This window comes from Nerophis ophidion, linkage group LG03, assembly GCF_033978795.1.
Source record: "Nerophis ophidion isolate RoL-2023_Sa linkage group LG03, RoL_Noph_v1.0, whole genome shotgun sequence".
NCBI classification, from domain to species: domain Eukaryota; kingdom Metazoa; phylum Chordata; class Actinopteri; order Syngnathiformes; family Syngnathidae; genus Nerophis; species Nerophis ophidion.
Window position 1 is genome coordinate 24,662,732 of NC_084613.1, and position 26,504 is coordinate 24,689,235.

Below are 26,504 nucleotides of genomic sequence, written 5' to 3' on the forward strand. Positions count from 1 at the left end.
TCCTAAAAAAAGGAAGTGTTTCCTCCTCTTCCTGTTGACGCAAATCAAAACACATGATGGCGTCTAATCTCATTGTCTCTGTTTTCACGAAGAGGACACGATGGCGTGCGTCCACACACAAGATGCGCGCGACACAGACGAACCTCCGTTTCCTGATTAAAGACCACATGACCATAAGACGCTTTTGCCAGTGGACAACAATTCTGATCTCGTATAATCTTTGTTGTCCATTCAGCAGGAAGTGATGTCACGCATGTCGACTCAAGCTAATGTCATGGAACATGATTTTAATCGTAATAATAAACATTGGTTATTAAACATTATATTTCACATTTAATTACGACACAGTATAGGTAATTAAGGAGAAGTTCCTTTGTGTATATTATTTGTCCTTTTAATCATTAAATTAAGTTTAACTTGAATTAAAAATGGATGCCATTTATTCAGTCATTCATCACATCATTAATAAACAATTTACTTGTTCATACATTTGCCACTCATGAACTTACACATGTTTTGTTCACAATCATTTTACTCTTTCACACACAGTTAGCCACAGTGACTTACCACAGTTCACTTGTTCACAAATAATAGGCACACTAACTCCTTCACACACTTACACGTAGAATACTTGTTCACACACTAAACTCACAAAATTAATTAAGCAAGCCGTAGCACTTCAGCGGGTATTTCACTTTTTGACAAACCTGAAGACCAAATTAATTTGTTCACACATTGTAACGTATTAAGTAATTCACGCACCATTCTACACAAAGCCACTTCAATACACAATGAACTACTTCACACATTAACCAACAGTCCAGCACATGATTCACTCATTAACAAACATTAAGACCTATCTTTAATTACATTTAACACATAACATGTTCACTTGTTCACACATTGAGGCCTTTTTTGATGAATACACTTTGGATTTTTTTTTTTAACTTAATTTACCTGTTCACAAATTAAGACCTAATGAACCTACTAATTCACTTGTTCACACATAAAGACAAAATTCACTTAATTCCCTTGATCACACATTAAGACCTTTTCAACCTAATTCACTTGTTCACACATTAAGACCTTTTTAACTTAATTGACGTGTTCACAAATTATGATATATATTTTTTTCAACCTAATTCACCTGTTCACACATTAAGACATTTTTAACTTAATTCACTTGTTCACAAATTATGATTTGTTTTTTCCAACCTAATTCACTTGTTCGCAAATTGAGGCATTTTTAACTTAATTCACTTGTTCACAAATTATGATTTTTTCCCCCAACCTAATTCACTTGTTCACATATTAAGGCCTTTTTAATTAAATTCATCCTTTTACAAACAAATGCCTTTTTACTCAATTAATTTGTTCACAAATTATGACTTATTAACCTAATTCACTTGTTCACACATTAGGACTACATTAAATTAATTCTCTCATTCACACGTTAGAACCTAATTAAGTCAATTAACATGCCCTTTTAACATGCAATTTACTTGTTCACACGAGAATCAACACATTATTTTTTACACATTGAGACTGGATTCACTTACACAAACACTTTGATAGCAATTCACTTGTTCACAAATCTCAGTTAGGACCTAAGTAACTTGTTCATCCACTTCAATACACATGGAACTAGTTCACACATTAACCAACACTGCAGCACATGATTCACTCATTCACAAACATTAAGACCTGCCTTTAGTAACATATTCACACACTAAAAGCGGCATAGCTCGGTTGGTACAGTGGCCGTACCAGCAATTTGAGGGTTCCAGGTTCGATCCCCACTTCTGCCATCCCAGTCACTGCCGTTGTGTCCTTGGGCAAGACACTTTACCCACCTGCTCCCAGTGCCACCCACACTGGTTTATATGTAAATTAGATATTGGGTTTCACCGTGTAAAGCGCTTTGAGTCACTAGAGAAAAGCGCTATATAAATATAATTCACACAATTCACACACTCACAAAACCTATTCCACTTAATTCACACATTAAGAACTTTTTTCAACTAAATTCAATTGTTCACACATGAAGGCCTTTTTATATTAAGACACTTAGGATTTTTACATTAATTTAATTCACTCCTTCACACGTTAGGACCCATCCATCCATCCATTTTCTACCGCTTATTCCCTTTCGGGGTCGCGGGGGGCGCTGGCGCCTATCTCAGCTACAATCGGGCGGAAGGCGGGGTACACCCTGGACAAGTCGCCACCTCATCGCAGGGCCAACACAGATAGACAGACAACATTCACACTCACATTCACACACTAGGGCCAATTTAGTGTTGCCAATCAACCTATCCCCAGGTGCATGTCTTTGGAAGTGGGAGGAAGCCGGAGTACCCGGAGGGAACCCACGCATTCACGGAGAGAACATGCAAACTCCACACAGAAAGATCCCGAGCCTGGATTTGAACCCAGGACTGCAGGACCTTCGTATTGTGAGGCAGACGCACTAACCCCTCTGCCACCGTGAAGCCCTCACGTTAGGACCTAATTAACTTATTTCACTTGTTCACCAATGAAAGCCTTTTTTGTTTACAAATTATGACCTTTTTAGCCTAATTCACTAATTCATACATTAAGACTTTAAAGGTCTACTGAAACCCACTACTACCCACCACGCAGTCTGATAGTTTATATATCAATGATGAAATATTAACATTGCAACACATGCCAATACGGCCTTTTTAGTTTACTAAATTGCAATTTTAAATTTCCCGGGAGTTTCGTCTTGAAAACGTCGTGTAATGATGACGTGTACGCAAGACGTCACAGGTTTTTAGGAAGTATGAGCGCTGCACACAGACACAGCTGAAAGTCGTCTGCTTTAACGGCGTAATTACACAGTATTTTGGAGATCTGTGTTGCTGAATCGTTTGTAATTTGTTCAATTAATATTGGAGAAGTCAAAGTTGAAAGATGGAGTTGGGAAGCTTTAGCGGCTAAAGTTTGTGTGGCTAAAGGCTAAAGCTTAGCCTTTAGCCACACAAACACACGGTGATTCCTTGTTTAAAATTCCTGGAGGTGAAACTTTACTATGGATCAGAGCGCGGTCAAGCGAACATTAATCACAACCGAATGTCAACCAGCAGGTTTCGCTGAGAAAATTGTGGTTAAAAAGTCGCTTCTTACCGGAGAAAAGCTGAGCTTGTGCCGTCCATAGCTGCCGTCGACTGAGACACTGGCGTCAAGACACCCCTGGACACACCCCTCCGACTATCAGGTACTATTTAACTCACTAAAACACTAGCAACACAATAGAAAGATAAGGGATTTCCCAGAATTATCCTACTAAATGTGTCTAAAAACATCGGAATCTGTCCCAATGCAATCGCGTATTTTTTTTGTACTTTTTTTTTTTTTTTTCTGGTCCGTCCCTATCAATATCCTCAAACACGAATCTTTCATCCTCGCTCAAATTAATGGGGAAATTGTCGTTTTCTCGGTCCGAATAGCACTTTTTGTTGGAGGCTCCCATTAAAATCAATGTGAATATGTGAGGAGCCCCGACACTTGTGACGTCATCGTCTGCGACTTCCGGTAGAGGCAGGGCTTTTCTTTTAGCACCGAAAGTTGCGAACTTTATCATGGATGTTCTCTACTAAATCCTTTCAGCAAAAATATGGCAATGTCGTGAAATGATCAAGTATGACACATAGAATGGACCTGCTATCCTCGTTTAAATAAGAAAATCTCATTTCAGTAGGCCTTTAACTTAATTCACTCGATCAGACGTTAAGAACTAATTAACATGGACACATTAGGACCTAATAAACTTGTACACACACTTTAATGCTGAATTCACTTGTTCACACACATCCATCCATCCATCCATTTTCTACCGCTTATTCCCTTTCGGGGTCGCGGGGGGCGCTGGCGCCTATCTCAGCTACAATCGGGCGGAAGGCGGGGTACACCCTTGACAAGTCGCCACCTCATCACAGGGCCAACACAGATAGACAGACAACATTCACACACTAGGGCCAATTTAGTGTTGCCAATCAATCTATCCCCAGGTGCATGTCTTTGGAAGTGGGAGGAAGCCGGAGAACCCGGAGGGAACCCACGCATTCACGGGGAGAACATGCAAACTCCACACAGAAAGATCCCGAGCCTGGATTTGAACACAGGACTGCAGGACCTTTGTATTGTGAGGCGGACGCACTAACCCCTCTGCCACCGTGAAGCCCTTGTTCACACACATTGAATGATAAACAGTCAACTTGGTGACCAACGTCCTTTGGATGGCGCCGCCGCCATCATGGTACTCGGTGGCGGCGGCACCGCAGCAGGCTGCAGAAGGTGGTCCTGAAGGTGGCGCTGCAGAGGGCGTAGCAGGCGGGGTCGAGGGCGCTGTTGAGGTAAGCCATCCAGCGGCCCGCCTGCCACAGAAAGTGGGGGATGCGCACGTGGCAGAAAGCAGCGACCAGCGCCATCGCGTTGTGCGGCACACGGGTGACGATGAAGGTCAGCAGGATGGCGAGGATAGTCCACGTGACTCTTCTCTCCCTGACCACGATCCTGCGTCGCGTCGAGGAGCCGGTCAACCTGCGCTTTCGGGAGCAGGACGAGTCGTCGTCTTTGCCCGACGGACGTGGCGAGACGCCCGTCCTTTCTGACATGTCACTTCCCGTGGATGCCGCCCGATGCATCCTGAGTTTGAAATCGCCAAACCGCCATTGGTGCCGAGACTGTGACACGGGGTCACCTGTGGGCTCGCCTCGGCGTTTCGGGGGAAAGTTCCGCGGGGACGAGCTGGACGTCCCAGAGTCACCCGCTGGTGGGTGGCGGAGCGCACTGAGGCGCCGGCAGCTGGCGGCAGACACGTGTCCATAGAGGCCCACCATGGCGAGGGCGGGCAGGAAGAAGGCAGGCAGGGCAGTCCCGAGGGTCACGACCGGACTGGCGAGCAGACGCGGGTAACACTCGTCCTCCGGGACAAGGCGCTCGCCGCCAGATGTCTGCCAGCACATGATGGCGGGCGTCCACAGGGCAAAAGACAGCAGCCAAGCGGCTGCGATCATCAAGGCGGCCATCTTACCTGTCCGCCTAGACGGGTAGCTGAGTGGACGGGTCAGACAGAAGAAGCGATCCAGGCTGATGACGAGCAGGTTCAGCACGGCCGCCGCGCTCACGCCGTAGTCCACCACCAGCCACAGGTCACACAGGACGGCCCCTAGTGGCCAGTAGCCGCACACCGCATACAGCACATACACGTTCATGGAGACCGCGCCCACCAGCAGGTCGGCCACGGCCAGGCTCAGCAGGAAGTAGTTGTTGACGGTCCGCAGGCGACGATTCACCTTGACTGACAGCAGGACCAGGAAGTTTCCCAGCACGGTGACGCCGCTCAGCAAGATGGTTACGGCGGTGACCAGAACCAGCTGAAGGAGGCCATGCTGCCACGCCCCTGCCTCCACTGGCTCACAGGTGGCGTTCATGAGGGGCCGGGGCCAGGCGGAAGCATTGAGTTCGAGGTCTGTTGCCATGTTTCCTTGAAAGTACAGTGAGTCACGTTAATGGAGAAAAAACGGCCCCGAGTGGTTGTGAGCAGTAAAGCGTCAGAGCAATTTTGTAACTTCTAGAACAGTGGTTCTTCACCAGGGTTCGATCGAACCCTACGGGTTCGGTGAGTCGACCTCAGGGGTTCGACGGAGATCAAAAGACACCCGACTCTTCGTGTAAATACAAACTTCTCCCTGCTGGCATATTACAGATACGGCAACAGCTGACTGATTTGCAGGTGTGTAATTTGTTGTGAGTTTATGCACTGTCTTAGTTTTGTTGTTTGAACAAGGTGATGTTCATGTACGGTTCATTTTGTGCACCAGTAAAAAAAAACATGGTAACACTTTAGTATGGGGAACATATTCACCATTAACTACTTGCTTATTAACACGCAAATTAGTAACATATTGGCTCTTAACTAGTCATTAAGTACTAATTAATGCCTTATTCGGTCGGCATGGCCTTATTATAACCCTAACCCTTTAACCCTGACCCCAACCCTAACCAAATAACTCTAAAGCAGGGGTCACCAACGCGGTGCCCGCGGGCACCAGGTAGCCCGTAAGGACCAGATGAGTCGCCCGCTGGTCTGTTCTAAAAATAGCTCCAATAGCAGCACTTACCAGTGAGCTGCCTCTATTTTTTAAATTGTATTTATTTACTAGCAAGCTGGTCTTGCATTGCTCGACGTTTTTAATTCTAAGAGAGACAAAACTCAAATAGAATTTGAAAATCCCCCAAAATATTTTAACGACTTGGTCTTCACTTGTTTAAATAAATTCATTTATTTTTTTACTTTGCTTCTTATAACTTTCAGAAAGACAATTTTAGAGAAAAAATACAACCTTAATAATTATTTTAGGATTTTTAAACACATATAGCTTTTTACCTTTTAAATTCCTTCGTTTTCTTTCCTGACAATTTAAATCAATGTTCAAGTAAATTTATTTAATAAATTAATAAAGAATAATAAATACATTTTAATTTAATTCTTCATTTTCGCTTCTGTTTTTTCGACGAATAATATTTGTGAAACATTTCTTCGAACTTATTATGATAAAAATTCAAAATAATTATTCTGGCAAATCTAGAAAATCTGTAGAATCAAATTTAAATATTATTTCAAAGTCTTTTGAATTTCTTTTAAAATTTTTGTTCTGGAAAATCTAAAAGAAATAATGATTTGTCTTTGTTAGAAATATAGCTTGGTCCAATTTGTTATATATTCTAACAAAGTGCAGATTGGATTTTAACGTATTTAAAACATGTCATCAAAATTCTAAAATTAATCTTAATCAGGAAAAATTACTAAAATGTTCCATAAATTGTTTTTTTGATTTTTTCAAAAAGATTCGTATTAGCTAGTTTTTCTTTTCATTTTTTTCGGTTGAATTTTGAATTTTAAAGAGTCAAACTTGAAGATAAACTATGTTTCTAAGTTTTTTTTTCGTGTTTTCTCTTTTAAACCGTTCAATTAAGTGTTTTTTTTCATCATTTATTCTCTACAAAAAAACCTTACGTAAAAGGAAAAAAAATTGTATGACGGAATGACAGACAGAAATACCCATTTTTTTAATATATATAGATTTATTTATTAAATGTAAATTGAGCAGATTGGCTATTTCTGTCAATTTATTTAAATATGTATCAAACTGGTAGCCCTTCGCATTAATCAGTACCCAAAAAGTAGCTCTTTGTTTCAAAAAGGTTGGTGACCCCTGCTCTAAAGTAAGTCTTAGAATATGTTCCCCTAGTGTCCAAATAACTCTAAATTAAGTCTTTGTTACTTAGAATATTTTCCCCTGTACTAAAGTGTTACAAAAAACATACAACTTTGTCTTGAATTTTAATTATTTTTTTATTTTTCACTAAAGAAGGGTTCGGTTGATATGCATATGAAACTGGTGGGGTTCGGTACCTCCAACAAGGTTAAGAACCACTGTTCTAGAAACTCTTCCTGAAAACAGCAGTACACTCTTGTCAGTAAGGGAATCTTTGGCGAACATATTTGCAAAAGATTTCTAAAAACAGCACAAGCGTTTTGCAGTAGGTCCTTAAAAACAACAAAGCGCTTGTGTCAGAAAGGATCTTTGTCTCGCGTTTCTGCAGTAGATTCTAAAAAACAGCAGTGGGATCTTGTCATATAGAGCAGTGGTCCCCAACCACCGGTCCGTGACACATTTTCTACCGGGAATTATTTCTCCGACTTAACTTTCGCCTGTCCCACTAAACACCCCAGTAAGCTATTTAATAACCCATTCATCCTTACATTTCATACCGCTTGTCCATTTAATGTTGCCAATCAACCTATCCCCAGGTGCAGGGTTTTTTTTTTTGGAGGTGGGAAAGAGCCGGAGAGAACCCACGCAGTCACGGGGAGGACATGCAAACTCCACACAGAAAGATCTCGAAGCCGGGATTGAACTCAGGACCTTCGTATTGTGAGGCACATGCACTAACCCCTGTCACACCGTGCTCCCCGCTTTTTAATACATTAGATGTATATTACAACTAATTTTTTATAGTACATGGGACAATTAATGGACATATAACATGTTAATGCACCAAATTGTAGTTTAAAGGAGAACATTATCACCAGACCTATGTAAGCGTCAATATATACCTTGATGTTGCAGAAAAAAGACCATATATTTTTTTAACCGATTTCCGAACTCTAAATGGGTGAATTTTGGCGAATTAAACGCCTTTCTATTATTTGCTCTCGGAGCGACGACTTAGGTAGTCAACCGCCATTTTCTCAAACAGATTATAAACATTGAGTCTAATCAGCTCTGTTATTTTCATTTTTTTCGACTGTTTTCCATACCTTGGAGACATCATGCCTCGTCAGTGTGTTATCGGAGGGTGTAACAACACAATCAGGGACAGGTTCAAGTTGATTTACGTAGAATGTGCAACGATTAGCACGGCATGCTAATCGATGCTAACATGCTATTTAGGCTAGCTGTATGTACATATTGCATCATTATGCTTCATTTGTAGCTATATTTGCATCCAGCCTTTCCCTCCACCCACATTTAATGCCAAACAAACGCATACCAATCGGTGGATTTATGTTTGTCTAGTGTCAATGTGAAAGTCCCGTTCGTTTGGTCTGCACATTTTACCGGCGATGCTAAGGCAGACATGGCCGAATAGCGTCAATAGCTATTCGCTCAATAGCTTCAGTTTCTTCTTCAATTTCGTTTTCACTATCTGCCTCCATACTCCAACCATCCATTTCAATTCATGCGTAATCTGTTTAATCGCTTAAGATGCTGAAATCCGAGTCTGAATCCGAGCTAATGTCGCTATATCTTACTGTGCTATCCGCCATGTTGTTTGTATTGGCATCACTGGATGACATCACAGGAAAATGGACGGTGGCGTCATAGATAGCGAAAATCAGGCACTTTAAAGCCTTTTTTCGGGATATTCCACGATGGGTAACATTTTGAAAAAACTTTGAAAAATAAAATAAGCCACTGGGAACTGATTTTTATTGGTGTTAACCCTTCTGAAATTGTGATAATGTTCCCCTTTAAGGCTAATTTCCATCTGCAGTGCCCTGCGGGCTCAATGTATATAGCAGGGCTCTTAACCTTTTTGACCTCGGGACCCAACTTTTCCACTACAGAAGAGCCCGGGGACCACTCCAATATTAACACTGAATTAGTAATCTTACTCTTGATTTTGATTTTGATCATTCAATAATAATATCTAACCTACTTACAGTTTACTACCTTGTCAAATGCTATAAAAGCATGTGTCAATCACAAAGATGACATTTAACAAATAAACCTTAGGCTTAGGTCAAGTTGATTTGAAAAAGAAATAAACAAGACATTTACAAACATGTATCATGTTGTGCTAAAATGAATAAACTCAATCAATAATATTTTTCTGAACGAAACTGTCAATAGAATAAGAGCAAATGAAAATACAGCTTTACCACTTTCGTCATAATTTTAGCGCTTAAGAGATTTCTCTCTGACATTAGCGCCAGACTTCTGTTGGTTTGATGTAGTCATTACTGCCACAATTGGTGGAAAAGTGTGTAACAACTTTTCAGCTTGCTGCCTATACGGACCACAGCTGAAAAAAACCTACTACAACACTGGGCCCATGGTTAAGAAACACTGTTATATAGTGTATGCCATCAACGTGCCAGGGGGCCATGTCTTCGCAAGAAAACATGCCCAGGGCTTCCGTTAATTCAGCATTATGGTGAGTTAATTTTTCATGCTGTTTTTATCTGCCACATGTGGAAAGCCGGTCAGTGACAACAATGCATACATTAAACCAGGCCCTGGTGGAAAAAAAGGTTGGTGACCCCTGATATAGAGGACCTCTGACTACTGTTGTTGCAGTAGGTCCTGTATAAAACAGTCTCTTGTACAGTATCTAGGGTTTCTAACACCTTTCAAAAACAGTGTTGATGTCATATAGAGCAGTGGTTCACAACCTTTTGTCAGTGATGTACCCCCTGTGAACATTTTTTTATTTCAAGTACCCCCTAATCAGAGCAAAGCATTTTTGGTTGAAAAAAAGAGATAAAGAAGTAAAATACAGCACTAATTCATCAGTTTCTGATTCATTTAATTGTATAACAGTGCAAAATATTGCTCATTTGTAGTCATTTTTTTTAACTATTTGGAAAAAAAGGTATAAAAATAACAAAAAAACTTGTTGAAAAATAAACAAAGTGATTCATTTATAAATCAAGATTTCTACACATAGAAGTAATCATCAACTTAAAGTGCCCTCTTTGGGGATTGTAATAGAGATCCATCTGGATTCATGAACTTAATTTTAAACATTTCTTCCCCCAAAAAGAAATTTTTAACATCAATATTTATGGAACATGTCCACAAAAAATCCAGCTGTCAACACTGAATATTGCATTGTTGTATTTTTTTTTCACAGTTTATGGACTTACATTCATATTTTGTTGAAGTATTATTCAATAAATTTATTTATAAAGGATTTTTGAGTTGCTGCTATTTTTCAAATATTAAAAAAAAACCTCACGTAACCCTTGGCATACCTTCAAGTACCCCCATTTGGGAACCAGTGATATAGAGGATATTTGACTCAGGTTTTGCAGTAGGCACTAAAAAATAGCACAACACTCCTGTTATAGAGAAGCTATTTGACTGCTGTTCTCGCAGTAAAAAACAGCAGAGAGCTCCTGTCTTTTAGAGGTCCTTAAAAAAAGAAGAGCGTTCCTGTCTTATAAAACATATTGTACTCTGATTTTTGCCATAGATCCTTTAAAACAGCTCAGTGCTCCTATCTTCTGACAATCTTTGACTACTGTTTTCACATTAGGTCCATAAAACAGCAGACTACTCTGTCATATAGACTATCTCTGACGACTGTTTTTGCAGTAAGTCCTTTAAAACAGCAGAGCACTCCTCTACACAGTATGTCGCTAGTGTTTTTGCAATTCCTTAATAACCACAGTGTTCCTGTCAGATAGAGGATCTTTGACCACTTTTTTGCAGAGTATCCTTAAAAACCACAGTTTGGCCCTGTGATACAAAGGATCTTTAACCACTGTTTTTGGAAGTAGATCCTTGAAAACAGCCAATTGCTCGATCTTTGACTACTATTTTAGCGGTTCTGTAGGTCCTTAAAAACAGCTTAAAAAAGATAATCTTTGACTCCAGTTTTTGCAGTAAATTCTCAAAAACACCTGTCATATAGGGGATTTTTGACTCATATTTTGCAGTAGATCCTTAAAAACAGCAGAGCACTCCTGTCTTTTAGAGGTTCTTTGACCCCTATTTTGCGGTAGGTCATTAAAAACAGAAGAGCGTTCCTGTCTTATAAAACATATTGTACTCTGTTTTTTGCCACAGATCCTTAAAAACAGCTCAGTGCTCCTATCTTCTGACGATCTCTGACTACTATTTTTGCAGTAGGTTCTTAAAACAGCAGACTACTCTGTCATATAGATGATCTATGACGACTGTATTTGCAGTAAGTCCTTTAAAACAGCAGAGCACTCCTTTATACAGTATGTCGCTAGTGTTTTTGCAATTCTTTAATAACCACAGTGTTCCTGTCAGATAGAGGATCTTTGACCACTTTTTTGCAAAATATCCTTAAAAACCACAGTTTGGCCCTGTGATACAAAGGATCTTTAACCACTGTTTTTTTAAGTAGATCCTTAAAAACAGCCGATTGCTCGAATTTTGACTACTATTTTAGCAATACTATAGGGCAGTGGTCCCCAACCACCGGGCCGCAGATTAATTTTTTTTTTTAATTAAATCAAAATAAAATACACAAGATATACTTACAATTAGTGCACCAACCCAAAAAAACTCCCTTTTTCATGACAAAACAGACTACCCCCACCCCGCGGGACAAATTATCAAGCGTTGACCGGTCCGCAGCCACAAAAAGGTTGGGGACCACTGCTGTAGGGCCTTAAAAACAGCTTAAAAAAGATAATATTTGACTCCAGTTTATGCATTAAATTCTTTAAAAACACTTGTCATATAGAGGATCTTTGACTCACGCTTTGCAGTAGATCCTTAAAAACAGCAGAGGGCTCCTGTCTTATAGAGGATCTTTGACTATCTTTATATAGGTCCTCAAAAACAGCACAGCACTCCTGTCATACAGAGCAGCGATTCTCAAACTGTGGTAGTGGTACACTGGCGCTATCAAATGGAACATAAAATATTTGATTAGTAAAATACAGTGCTTTAATTTCAAACAGTGTTACTGTTCAAACTATGTGTAATGTTGCAGTGGCCAAATATTAAATAGACTTGTTAAATCAATCAAACAAACAATCAATCAATCAATGTTTATTTATATAGCCCCAAATCACAAAAGTCTCAAAGGGCTGCACAAACCACGACATCCTCGGTAGAGCCCACAAAAAGGCAAGGAAAAATTCATCCCAGTGGAAAGTCTGTGACAGTGACAATAAGAAACCTTGGAGAGGACCGCATATGTGGGCAACCCCCCCTCCTTGGGGACTGAAAGCAATGGATGTCGAGCGGGTCTAACATGATAAAACCTCTGCCTTCTTTTGAATGAACACTTAGGCCTACTATGCTACTGTACTTCAATGTTGGTCATTTTGGTGGTACTTGGACAGACAATTGTTTTCTGAAGTGGTATTTGGTGAAAAAAGTTCGAGAACCACTGATATAGAGGATCTCTGACTATTTTCTAGTGGGACTGTATGTCCTTAAAAACAGTAGTGCTCCTGTCTTATAGAGGTTGTTTGACTACATTTTTAGTAGTACTGTACGCCCTTAAAAACAGAGTGCTCCTGTTTTACAATATTTGATTGCTGTTTTTGCAATATTTCCTTAAACACAGCATAGTGCTCCTGTTTCACATAAGATCTTTGACTACTGTTAGTGAAGTGAATTATATTTATATAGCGCTTTTCTCAAGTGACTCAAAGCGCTTTACATAGTGAAACCCAATATGTAAGTTGCATTTAAACCAGTGTGGGTGGCACTGGGAGCAGGTGGGTAAAGTGTCTTGCCCAAGGACACAACGGCAGTAACTAGGATGGCACAAGCGGGAATCGAACCTACAACCCTCAAGTTGTTGGCACGGCCACTCTACCAACCGAGCTATGCCGCCCAGTAGATTCTTAAAAACCACAGACATATACCGGATTGTTGACTGTTTTGCAGTAGTTCCTTAAAAACAGCAAAGCACTGCTCTGAATTGTTTTTTTTGCAATGGAGTCTAAGGTTTTCCTCGAGAACAGTTTATCTAAAATTCTGTAAGTAAACATATTACGGACTATATACAAAACAATAATGGTCTTCGTTTTTTGAAAATGTGCCCCCAGAACAATTTCAGTAATAATCTCAAAAGTATCATTTGTCATTGAGCAAATTGGGATGAAAAGTCTCAACTTACATGCAAAAGTAGGACTGCTGTCTCCAACCAGTTCTCTTCCTCCCAGACTCACTTCAAGTAGCACCAGTCCTTCCTCTCCATCGCGGTGTGACGTCAGTGATTATGAAGGAGGAAACTTGTTCTTCATCCTATATACACCTAATTGAATCCACCGAAAAGGGACTAAGAATTCCAAAACAAAAACCAGACAAAGTCTCAAAGTTATTTAATGACACCACATCTAAAAAGTCCAAGCAAAGAATGATGGCGGTCAGCGCCGGCCATCAGTTTGGCGGAGATGTGATGAGAGCGTTCAGTGTTGACGAATCAAGTAAAGCCAGGAGGAGCTTGGCCAGGTCGCCATGGAAACGACACTTGTGACCTGCGCAATTACAAGTCACTGCACTTTTGGAGGTCCAGTACACACACACACACACACACAAGTGCTCTTGCGAGTACACAAAAATATGCACTCACTTTTAAAAAGAAGAAACATAAAAGCAGCACCTGTGCAGTCACCATGAATCAGTTCAAGTTTTATTTTGAAGGAGTCCAGTGGGGGAGATAAGGGGTGGGTCGTACACACACATCTTTCAGCTAATTGGTTTTGAACTGCTTAAATGACGTAACCAATCAGAACATTCCCAGCACCAGGAATGTTTCCACGGTACAAGCACTCCAAATAAAAAGTAGCAATAAAGACGTCACGGGATCTATTTTTGTCTTCATTTGCACAAATAAATTAAGTCAACAAGCAGCTGCGCAAACGCACACACACAGGATGCGGGGGAGGGGTGTTCAGTTTGATGAACTGCAGCATTAGGAGGAGCTTCAGTCGTCACGAATGATTGACAGCGGTGGAGTCCCGCCTCCTCTCGCAGGTATCAAAGGTCACATGGTACAAAAACAGACACACACACACTCACAAGTGCTGATTCACGTCACACGGCGGCAAGGTCACATGACACCAAACCGCTGGCGACGTGGCACTTTATGACAGGAGGGGTCCAAGTCGGCACTCGTTCAAGCGGGAGCCCTTTTGCGGCGAGGAATGTTGGCACTTCAGTCCGACGCGGACGCCGCTGAAGTCCGAGCAGCACCGTTCACTCACATCTCTTCTTATCCAATGGAATGACTACCTGCTGTAGGGATCGCCGTGGTAACTGTTGCCATTGCTATGAGGGGAGGGAGAAGACATGAGTGGGGAGGAAGAGGAGGGTCCTGGTAAAGAGTCATCGACAGCTCTCCCGCCGTCAAAAACGTCATCCGCGTCGTCGGGCAGGTTGAGGCTGGAGGAGAGCTGGGGACCCCACACGGGGACTGAGGGGAGAACCGTCTGGGGGTGGTTCACGAGGACTGACCCTAGGGAGGAAGACGAGGAGGGGGGGTTGGCAGCGGGTCTGCCGGTCCTCGTGCTGGTCTGCGACCCGCGGTGGATACGATGACTGACGATGATGTTGTTCCCGAAACCGCCCATGGACGCCATTGTGGTGCTCTGTTCCCGCTGCACCACCGCAGTCATACCGCCCTCTGCAATCAGCCGGCGGATTCGAGCCAACGCGTCTTCACTCGAACTTCCCCCCTCTGGAAGCTCGCCTGGAATGAAAACGAGGACGTATGACAATCAGGGATGTGGAGCACTCACAATTGAACCGATATGGTACCAATTCGCGGTACCTTGGAATCGACACCAGTACTCAATTTTTGGTACTTTTGTGTGTGTTATTGTATGTTAATAAAAAAAAAATGTTCATGTCAGACTCTTGATTGCATTACTGTGTAGGCAATCTATGATATGTTGTCTAATCAGAAAGTCCTGTTTTCCAGGAAGCTGGTTGTGTTATGTTGCGCCCTACAAAGTGTTTGTATTGTAAGTATTGTGCTTATTACGCGCCAGATGTTTTTAACAATAATCTTAGTTGTAGTTTTTATCGACAAATTTGGAGAAGTTAAACTCACCAAGTAAAATTACTAATGCTAATAGTAGCCTGTCCAGCAAATCCAGTGTAAATTGGGATCAAGTTAGCGCATTTTGGTAGAGTGGAGCCCTACTTTATGTTAGAGTGTTTTCTACAAAGCACACTTGCTTTGTTGGTGTTGAAATTTGCAACATTACTTAGAGCAGTCATTTACAAATAGTGGGGAAGGACACCATGGGGGGTAACATGCTTTTTTTTGCCGTACCAGAACATGATGAATCGTATGACAACACGTAACGGGAAACTTCCGGTCGTGGACAGCGTACCTGGGCTCACTGGGACTTCTGCTGATGCTTCAACATGACCGCTGTCCGGACCTTGCATGTTCTGAGACTCAGTATGGCCCTCCGCTGCTTGAGCACCTGGTGGAGGCAGGACTGGCCAATGGGACAAGACAGAAAGTCAGTGAAAAGGTAAAAATGGCGTCAACATTGGTTAAAAAAAATAAAATAAAAAGACATTTTGGTACCGGGTTGTGGCTGCTGGGGTCTGGGTTCAGCAATCTCTGTTTGAGTCTCAGCGTTCTGCAACTGGACAACTGGTGTCTGTGTTCCTTGTGATGTCACAGAAGGGGCTGGGTTTCTGGGCTGAAGACCTATGGCGTTCATTAACCCCATGTCCCGGTCAAGTCTCCATCCTGTCCGACTGGGTCTAAACAAGAATGAGATGCACACTTTGCTATTTTTAATCTACTTGAAATGCAAGTCAAACATTTTCTACACAACAGGAGAGCACTGCTGTTTTTAGGAATCAGCTGTTTTTATAAATCTACTGAAAAAACACGAGTCGGACTCTTTTAATGACAGCAGCAGTCTGTGGTATTTTAAAAACCTTATTGACCTTGGGAACCAACTTTTCCACTACAAGGGGCCTCAAGGCCCAGTCAAATATTATCATTAATGGGGATGGCGTGGCGAAGTTGGGAGAGTGGCCGTGCCAGCAATCTGAGGGTTACTAGTTCAATCCCAACCTTCTACAAATCCTAGTCACGTCTGTTGTGTCCTTGGGCAAGACACTTCACCCTTGCTCCTGATGAGCCCTGGTTAGCGCCTTGCATGGCAACTCCCGCCATCAGTGTGTGAATGGGTGAATGTGGAAATACTGTCAAAGCGCTTTGGGCTCCTTAAAAGGGGGTAGAAAAGCGCTATACAAGTACAACCATTTACCTTTTTTGTTTTTAACATTGAATTAGTAATCTTACTCTTAATTTTATTTGTATTACATAATTTGTCAAATGATATGAAACAATGTGTTAATCACAAATACTATTAGTTATTTAACACAAACCTCAGGCTTCAGTCAGGCTTATTAGAAAATAAGTACTAACCAAATATACTTGATAAAAATTAACTTATAAATAACAAACTGAAAATAATGAAAGAAAACTTACAATTATGTTATGCTAAAAAAATACTCTACATTAATAATTAAAATGTTTCTTAACAAAACTGTCAATAAAATTAAAGTACAAGTTCACCACTTTAGTCATAAGTTTGGAGCACTAGACTTGTTTTCTGTGTTTGATATTGTCATTACTGCCAGAAGTGGTGGCAAAGTGTATTACAACTAGGTATTCCTGCGGCCCATACGGACCACAGCTGAAAAACAGATCATTTTTGGCGGCCCTCTATTAGGCGCTTGTGGCCCAATGGTTAAGAAACACTGCTTTATAAAAACAGCCATGGTGTAATACCTTTGAGAAAAACACGCAAAATCGTGAATCAAATATCCTCTAAAACAGTGGTTCTCAAATGGGGGTACGGGTACCCTTGGGGGTACTTGAAGGTATGCCAAGGGGTAAGTGAGATTTTTTTAAATATTCTAAAAATACCAACAATTCAAAAATCCTTTATAAATACATTTATTGAATAATACTTCAACAAAATATGAATGTAAGTTCATAAATTGTGAAAATAAATGCAACAATGCAATTCAGTGTTGACAACTGGATTTTTTGAGGACATGTTCAATAAACATTGATGTTAAAGATTGCTTTTTTTGTGAAGAATTTTTTAGAATTAAAGGCCTACTGAAACCCACTACTACCCACCACGCAGCCTGATAGTTAATATATCAATAATGAAATATTAACATTGCAACACATGTCAATACGGCCTTTTTAGTTTACTAAATTGCAACTTTAAATTTCCCGGGAGTTTTTTCTTGAAAACGTCGCGTAATGATGACGTGTACGCTTGACGTCACGGGCTATTAGGAATATGAGCGCTGCACACACACACAGCTAAAAGTCATCTGCTTTAACGGCATAATTACACAGTATTTTAAAGATCTGTGTTGCTGAATCTTTTGCAATTTGTTCAATTAATATTGGAGAAGTTAAAGTAGAAAGATGGAGTTGGGAAGCTTTAGCCTTTAGCCACACAAACACACGGTGATTCCTTGTTTAAAATTCACGGAGACTTCACTATGGATCAGAGCGGACATGGATCCCAACCGAATGTCAACCAGCAGGTTTCGGTGACAAAATTGTGGTTAAAAAGTCGCTTCTTACTGGATATCAGCTGAGCTTGTGCTGCCCATACAGCTGCCCTCTACTTCCCTGAGACACTGCGCGCCAAAACCCGGCCGTGGACGTACACTTCCGAATATCAGGTACTGTTAAACTCACTAAAACACTAGCAACACAATAGAAAGATAAGGGATTTCCCAGAATTATCCTAGTAAATGTCTCTAAAAACATATGAATCCGTCTCAATGCAATCGTGTTTTTTTTTTTACTTTTTTTTTTTTTCTAGTCCGTCGCCATCAATATCCTCAAACACAAATCTTTCATCCTCGCTCAAATTAATGGGGAAATTGTCATTTTCTTGGTCCGAATAGCTGTTTTAGTTGGAGGCTCCCATTAAAATCAATGTGAATATGTGAGGAGCCATCAACATGTGACGTCATCGTCTGCGACTTCCGGTAGAGGCAGGGCTTTTCTCTTAGCACCGAAAGTTGCAAACTTTAACGTGGATGTTCTCTACTAAATCCTTTCAGCAAAAATATGGCAATATCGCGAAATGATCAAGTATGACACATAGAATGGACCTGCTATCCCCGTTGAAATAAGAAAATCTCATTTCAGTAGGCCTTTAAGTTCATGAATCCAGATGGATCTCTTTTACAATCCTCAAAGAGGGCACTTTAAGTTGATGATTACTTTTATGTGTAGAAATCTTTATTTATAATTGAATCACTTGTTTATCTTTCAACAAGTTTTTAGTTATTTTTATATATTTTTTCCAAATAGTTTAAGAAAGACCACTACAAATGAGCAATATTTTGCACTGTTATACAATTTAATAAATCAGAAACTGATGACATAGTGCTGTATTTTACTTCTTTATCTCTTTTTTTCCAACCAAAAATGCTTTGCTCTGATTAGGGGGTACTTGAATTAAAAAATGTTTACAGGGGGTACATCACTGAAAAAAGGTTGAGAACCACTGCTCTAAAAGACTCCTGAGCTCTGCTGTTTGTAAAGCACTACATACCCGGGTCGATCAGAACCGCGGGTCCGGCTGCTGCCACCACCATTGTTGACAGAGAACAAAGGTTCTGTGCTGGACTCAGCAGGACTCTCACCGTCAGTGCGGTAGAATCTGAACACACACATACAACACGTATGTTAAGATACGTACACACAGGAAGAAGGTTTATTTTAACCTTGTAAATTGAATATCTTTTCAACCAGCAACAGACTTCCTGTTGATTCATTAAGATAATTACACATCAATCACTTGCGACGTGGAAACATCTCCACTAGATGACCACTTTATTACGCACACATGACTGACGATGACATTTTAATCGGTTTAAAAAATTTTTTTTTAAAGCTGTACTCTTTTCAAAACAAATGCTTCCATAGGAATTCTTGTCAAGTGCTTTCATCTGTTCCAGGGTCAAACTGTGGCCATCGTAAAACCTGTATTGACTGCACAACCGTAGTCATTGTCAATCGCTTATATTCAGAGGTGGGTAGAGTAGCCAGAAATTGTACTCAAGTAAGAGTACTGTTACTTTAGAGATGTATTACTCAAGTAAAGTAAGGAGTAGTCACCCAAATATTTACTTGAGTAAAAGTAAAAAGTATGTTGTGAAAAAACTACTCAAGTACTGAGTAACTGATGAGTAACCTGTTCGTTTAATGATGACGGCATCAAGTAATGCACAAAAACAAAAATAGCAATGAACAAATTCAGAGCCAGGAATATCTCTTAAGCTACTAAAACAATAATATATATTAAATAATATTTATATGGTTTTACACTGTATTGAAGAAAAATTTGAAAATGAATTTGACCTTTGCAACCTCATTATACTATTGGCTAAGTTTTATATTCATAAATGTAAGTTTCTCAATACCTGACCTGTTTTTTGTGCCTTTAAAAAAGATTTAAAACTACATTAAAACACTCCAACAACCAAAAAGCTGTGAAAACGAAGATGCTGTGTTCCAAATTTAAGTCATTTACTGAGATTGAGTGAGCCTATGGCTTTGCACTTTGTTTATTTTATACATATTTTTTTTTTGCATTCTATTTTAGTTACTTTGAATTTACACCCCCTGGCGCTGTTTTGTATGGTTTTTATACTGTTTTTGTACTTACTTTGATTATTATTTTCAACTGTTTGTAAATTTTGAAATTTATAAATAAAGGTTTATTAAAAAAAAGGTGTGCAGATAATCATGTGACCGCCTGGCTCTGTTTGATTGTTGAAACAGAGTCCAACGTCACCAGTGACTGCATTTGATTGGTGAAACACAGGCATGTGAAAGATCTTACTTTGAAGGTCTGTCTGACAAACCAAAACAAACAAAGCGTGCATTAACAGATCGATAAAAATCAGTAGCGAGTAGTGAGCTGAATGTAGATAAATGGAGCGGAGTAAAAGTAGCGTTTCTTCTCTATAAATATACTCAAGTAAAAGTATGTTGCATTAAAACTACTCTTAGAAGTACAATTTATCCCAAAAGTCACTCAAGTTGATGTAACGGAGTAAATGTAGCGCGTTACTACCCACCTCTGCTTATATTGCACTGGGAGTCCAAATCCCTAACCCTAACCCTAATAACGTTCATTTCCTCATCTGTGGTTATCAGCAATCGCCAACAATCACATACAAAAAACAAAAACTTCAAAAGAAGTGAAGCTCACTGAACTGTCTACTGGTTTGAACGCCACATTGACTTTTGGACAAATGGACTAACAACAACACATTTGCTTTTGACAAGGGGATGGATGTTTGACCCTGATAACAGGAAGTCCCTCATGACTTCTAGGGGCAGTTTGACTCACACAGGCCTGCAGATGACCAGGTCCCCCTTGTTGGTTCCGTAAGCCAGACCCATACCGGGGTCAGGAAGCCAGCGAGCAGAATTGATGCTGACATGGCGCCGTTGGTCTGGAGCCATGGGGTAAACCACGTTGAAGACCATCTGAAAGACAGCAGTCTCATTAACGGTGGCGCCGGCGCATCCAAACAGGAAGTGTTTCAAAGTCCATGGACAACACTAACGTCACAACTGCCTTCTAGTGACAAACATCGTTAGCGCGGTCGTCTGCTCTCACCCTGATGGACGTCTCTCCTCCATGGGGCTGCTGCAGACGGAAGACTTGCGCCACCATGTGGTCGGTGGTGGGATGCAGCAGGATCCTGCGAGAGGCCAAGCCCACCATCACGTAACAGCCCAGCGGCGACAAGCTAACCGAAATGGCATTAGGACCTGAAAGGCGAAATGTTAGCCGCCTGGCGTTAGCGCTGATTTTGGAGATAAGGAGAAAGTTCAAAGTGTGACATATACCAAATCTTTTGGTGTAGAGCATCTCTCCCAAGTTGTGGGGGGCCAGAGAGTAGATGGCCAGGATGCCCTCGTCCGGAAAACCCCGCTGACTACTGGGGATAAAAACAGCCAGCAGCTGGCCATCGGCGGATATGTCGCAACTAGCATCGTTGTAGATCTTGCAGTTTGGCACCAGGACGTTGACGGACGCTGCGCACAAACACGACGACTCATAAATAATTTTGGTTCAGAAGAACGTTGGATAACACGGTATTGTCAAGATGGAATGGAGATCCTATCAATTTCCTTAGCTGAACAACGCTAAAACATTCTGCATGTTCGCTGTCATGGCAATAATACCGTTGCTAATCTCTGGCAGGTCAAACTTGGTGAAGTCCCACCACTGCAGGCGGTAGGTAGTGTTGGCAATGTTGCTGGCCACTGCAGACTGCCCGTCGCCGATGGACGCACCTGAAACCACACAGAATCAGACTATATATACCACTGCTTTGTGTCATTTTTTTGGTTTGAACTACAGCGCTCGCTTACCGGCCAACACTCTGTTGACTGACGAGTGCGTGGCCAGGCCCGGCTGGCCTCGCTCATTGAAGATTCCGGCATAGGGCAAGTACTCAGGAAGAAGAAAGCGCCTGGAGGAGGACAAGAACCGCTGATGAAAACTTAGTCTATGTTAATTCACACACTTCCACACTTGGCATTTTAGAGTGAATAAGTGTGTTCCAACTAGAAGTATTGCAAAATGCACTCAACACACTGATTGACCTTAACCCCTCTAAATCATCACCCTGATGAGCACAAAAGAGGGAATAATTGTAGTGGTTATCATTGAACAGAGGAATATTTAAATCCTTATTTCCAATAAACATATGGTAGGGATGTCACCGTACAAAACTTATCACGGTATTTTTCAATGTGCTCAACATTTTCAATAAGTACTTATACTGAAATCTTTTAATCAAGTTGTATTTAAAAAAACACAAAGAACATATTCAAAATTGTTCTTTGTACAAAAAACATTATTGTAGATAAAAACATGGACCACAAATAGAAATTGAATGTGCATATTAAAGCAACAAAAGCATTATAAACAAAGTAATATGGCAGAAAAACATTAACAAAATAAATGTGAAAATTTTGCCAAATAGCACTTTATGGACATAAGAGAACCAAAAAAAACAAATGTAAGAATTTTAAAAGATGGCACCTGACGGCCAGGGTGTACCCCGCCTTCCGCCCGATTGTAGCTGAGATAGGCGCCAGCACCCCCCGCGATCCCAAAAAGGGAATAAGCGGTAGAAAATGGATGGATGGATGGCACCTGATGGCCATAAGCCATAACTGCACTTTATGTCCATGTAGATAAAAATAGTGTTCATGTAAGAGATCTAGTCTTAGTTGCATGATTATGGCCAAAAATAATAATTAAGATTATTTATTATCAATATTGAAATCACGATTATGTTGGGTAAAATAGAGACTCCGTGTAATTTGGAATGTCTAATGGCTATAAGTGTTATCATATATATATATATACTGTATATCCATCCATCCATTTTCTACCGCTTATTCCCTTTGGGGTCTCAGCTACAATCGGGCGGAAGGAGGGGTACACCCTGGACAAGTCGCCACCACATAACAGGGCCAGCACAGATAGATAGACAGACAACATTCACACTCACATTCACACAATAGGGCCAATTTAGTGATGCCAATCAACCTATCCCCAGGTGAATGTCTTTAGAACTGGGAGGAAGCCGGAGTACCCGGAGGGAACCCCCGCAGTCATGGGGAGGACATGCAAACTCCACACAGAAAGATCCCGAGCCCGGGATTGAAACCAAGACTACTCAGGACCTTCGTATTGTGAGGCAGACGCACTAACCCCTCCTCCACCGTGCTGCCCATATATATATATATATATATATATATATATATATATATATATATATATATATATATATATATATATATATATATATATATATATGTATATATATATATATATATATATATATGTATATATATATATATATATATATATATATATATATGTATATATATATATATATATATATATATATATATATATATATATATATGTATATATATATATATATATATATATATATATATGTATATATATATATATATATATATATATATATATATATATATATATATATATATATATATATATATATATATAAACCCTGTTTCCATATGAGTTGGGAAATTGTGTTAGATGTAAATATAAACGGAATACAATGATTTGCAAATACTTTTCAACAGATATTCAATTGAATCCTCTACAAAGACAAGATATTTGATGTTCAAACTCATGAACTTGTTTTTTTTTTGCAAATAATAATTAACTTAGAATTTCATGGCTGCAACACCTGCCAAAGTAGTTAGGAAAGGGCATGTTCACCACTGTGTTACATCACATTTTCTTTTAACAACACTTATAACACATCTCGAGGTTATAAAAGTGTACGACCTAAGACGTCAAAAGTGTCGTGTGGTCTTTTTTCTGCAACATCAAGGTATATATCAGGGTATCTGCAGGTTTCAGCAAGTCAAATTTAAGACTTTTTAAGACCTTTTTAATGCCACCTTGAATGAAATTTAAGACCGAAAAAAAAATAAAAAATCTATAAATATAATAGATGGTTGGGGATCCCACTGTACTACAACCTCAATGACAATCATTCAAGTTTACTTTTTGTATGTTTATCAATAAACAAACTGATAAGCACCACTCTGCCAAACAGCTTATAAAAAATCTTGAGCGATCCAAAAACTTTGACATCCAAAACAAACAAACCAACACCAACGCCAGTAAAAACATAACCGAGGTGGGGGTAAAAATAAATTACATTTCATTAACACATACCGAGACCCGTTGACTTGGTCGAAGAGCAAGTTTTGGATGTGAGGGGCTAATCCGTGTCTCGTAATATATGCTGTTTTATCCTTTCCGCAGGAAAATGTATTAGCAACCTGAGAATCAGGAAACATCACACGAAAAAGATCGCCAATCCCGTCATTTGAGGTGTAGGATTGATGTTTCACCGCAGTGTGCAAGATCCATAACACCTCGGATTTTAATGTTGCTGTCCCGCCGAAGATTAGTGTCAGGTCAGTGCTCCTAGCGGCAGTTGTTGCTAGCTGGGGTGGGGGGGCATTGGCGCTGGACCCACGCAGAACTGAGAGATGCCCAGTGTTTGGTTTTGGCTCTCTGCCGCGATTTTATGCTTACCGCACTGCAAGTGCGATTCGACCGCTCTAATTCCCATGGTGCCAAGTTTGAAATCCCTCTTACAAAGTATGCACCTGGCCTCCTCGGGATTGGCAACAGGCTTAAGCCAGCTTTTAAACCGTCTGTCCTCCAGCCAACGCTCGCAAAACTTGCATTTCCCCATGCTGACTGAAAGGCGGGACGCGAGGAAGAAAAGAAGTAGTCTGCGCGCGACCCGACTATGCGCGCGACTGACACTGAAATCACTCACTTTTACTCAAAGAGGTTCCCCGAAAAAAAATAAATAAACTGGCCCGACAATTTAAGACCATTGAGTACTGATTTTCCAGTGAGGGTTGGACTCCGCCAAGGCTGTCCTTTGTCACCGATTCTGTTCATAACTTTTATGGACAGAATTTCTAGGCGCAGTCAAGGCGGGCGGGCGGGCGGGCGGGCGGGCGGGCGGACGGACGGACGGACGGACGGACGGACGGACGGGCGGACGGACGGACGGACAGACAGACAGACGGATAGATGGATAGTATAGATAGATAGAACTTTTATTGAGTCCCTCAGGGAGTTTCCTCAGGAACATTTAAATTCCAGCAGCAGTGTACAGAATTGACATCGAATTTAAAAAGTAAATAACGGGGGTTTAAATGGGGGGGGGGGGGGGGGAATATTACAATAACAATAAAAATAAAAAAGCAACATAAGAATAAAAATATAACAGTAAAAAAAACAATATAACAAGAAAAACTAGGCAGCAGTGACCATGATATGAAAAATTGTGCCTTTTACATCAGAAATTATTAAATAAATCAACTAAGTATGTATTGAGTTACATGTAAATGTTACTACTATGTACGTTCATGATATGGTTTCTCTCATTTCAGAAAGAAACAAGACAGCATTAGCGACTTCTTACAAAGGACGGTGTGCACACCAAAGCAAGCGGCTGCATTGACTGATGCTATCCTGAATATGTTGCTAACTGACATAAGGCGACTATCAATGGTGGAGGATGACGGTTTCAGAAAAATTATTTACTTCCTCAACCCTGGTTACACTCTTCCCTCGAGAACCCATTTTACGAAACTGATGGAGAGGAAGTATGAGCAAATATTTCAAGCTGTGTAAACTGACTTTAAAGCTACCCAGAACAAAATTGTTCTGACCACTGATGTGTGGACAAGTGTAGCCACGGAAGCCTACCTCGGCAATACATGCCACTACATTGGAGATGAATGGAACATGAAGTCAATCTGCCTTACGACCATGCCACTAGAGGAAAGACATTCAGCATTCAACATTGCAGAATGGTTGGATTAGGTAGTAGGCAGGTTTGAAATTCCCCTAAGCAAAATTATTGCTATTGGGCATGACAATTGTGCACTTCTTTCTAACACTTGCCTTGTTATTGTTATGTTGGACAAGTCGAAAGGACATGGTGCCAGTATGCGTTTTTTTTAAATAAATTATTGCAAAGGACAGAAATGTAGTATGTCTTTTTTTATCCGATTATTAATCGCTTAATCGAAGTAATAATCGGCAGATTAATCGATTATCAACCTAATCGTTAGTTGCAGCCCTAATATATATACATTATATATATATATATATATATATACATACATACAGTGGGGCAAAAAAGTATTGTCAGCAACCAATTGTGCAAGTTCTCCCACTTAAAATGATGACAGATGTCTGTAATTTTTTATTATAGGTACACTTAAACTTTAAGGGACAGAATGTGAAAAAAAAATCCAGGAATTCACATTGTAGGAATTTTAAAACATTTATTTGTAAATTATGGTGGAAAATAAGTTTTTGGTCACTTCAAACAAGGAAGATCTCTGGCTCTCACAGACCTGTAACTTCTTCTTTAAGAAACTCTTCTGTCCTCCACCCGTTACCTGTATTAATAGAACCTGTTTGAACTTGTTATCTGTATAAAAGACACCTGTCAACAGCCTCAAACAGTCAGACTCCAAACTCCACTATGGCCAAGACCAAAGAGCTGTCGAAGGACACCAGGAAAATAATTGTAGACCTGCACCAGACTGGG

General features: G+C 40.4%; 3 protein-coding genes and 1 long non-coding RNA gene across 11 annotated transcripts in view; 2 read left to right on the top strand and 2 right to left on the bottom strand.

The window, feature by feature from the left end:
• LOC133549347 (diacylglycerol kinase zeta-like) overlaps positions 1–496 on the top strand; it is a 29,558-nt gene extending 29,062 nt beyond the window's left edge. The window contains exon 27 of one of the 2 annotated variants that reach the window (XM_061894683.1): positions 93–496. In XM_061894683.1, the coding sequence (XP_061750667.1) occupies positions 93–160 (68 nt within the window). In that variant the 3' untranslated portion in view covers positions 161–496. The remainder of the gene's footprint in view (positions 1–92) is intronic. The other variant, XM_061894684.1, reaches the window with a different exon arrangement.
• On the bottom strand, positions 423–13,506 carry LOC133549348 (muscarinic acetylcholine receptor M4-like). Its single transcript, XM_061894685.1, has 2 exons — positions 13,432–13,506; positions 423–5,512 (listed from the first exon to the last, which is right to left on the bottom strand). The coding sequence occupies exon 2, from the start codon at positions 5,505–5,507 to the stop codon at positions 4,278–4,280; it is 1,230 nt and encodes a 409-aa protein (XP_061750669.1). The 5' UTR covers positions 5,508–5,512; positions 13,432–13,506; the 3' UTR covers positions 423–4,277.
• On the top strand, positions 4,654–26,007 carry LOC133549350 (uncharacterized). Its single transcript, XR_009806069.1, has 3 exons — positions 4,654–5,761; positions 15,598–15,802; positions 25,333–26,007. It is a non-coding gene; the product is annotated as an uncharacterized LOC133549350 (long non-coding RNA).
• ambra1b (autophagy/beclin-1 regulator 1b) overlaps positions 13,926–26,504 on the bottom strand; it is a 35,346-nt gene continuing 22,767 nt past the window's right edge. For all 7 annotated transcript variants that reach the window (XM_061894682.1, XM_061894676.1, XM_061894681.1 and 4 more), the window contains 9 exons: positions 21,727–21,827; positions 21,538–21,648; positions 21,199–21,387; positions 20,966–21,120; positions 20,693–20,832; positions 18,887–18,994; positions 15,859–16,040; positions 15,656–15,766; positions 13,926–15,006 (listed from right to left, as the gene is read on the bottom strand). In XM_061894682.1, coding sequence (XP_061750666.1) covers positions 14,546–15,006; positions 15,656–15,766; positions 15,859–16,040; positions 18,887–18,994; positions 20,693–20,832; positions 20,966–21,120; positions 21,199–21,387; positions 21,538–21,648; positions 21,727–21,827 — 1,558 coding nt within the window. In that variant the 3' untranslated portion in view covers positions 13,926–14,545. The remainder of the gene's footprint in view (positions 15,007–15,655; positions 15,767–15,858; positions 16,041–18,886; positions 18,995–20,692; positions 20,833–20,965; positions 21,121–21,198; positions 21,388–21,537; positions 21,649–21,726; positions 21,828–26,504) is intronic.

What these genes read in the sequence shown, in the direction of transcription:
- LOC133549348 (XM_061894685.1), bottom strand. Translation starts at nt 5,507, where the DNA reads ATGGCAACAGACCTCGAACTCAATGCTTCCGCCTGGCCCCGGCCCCTC.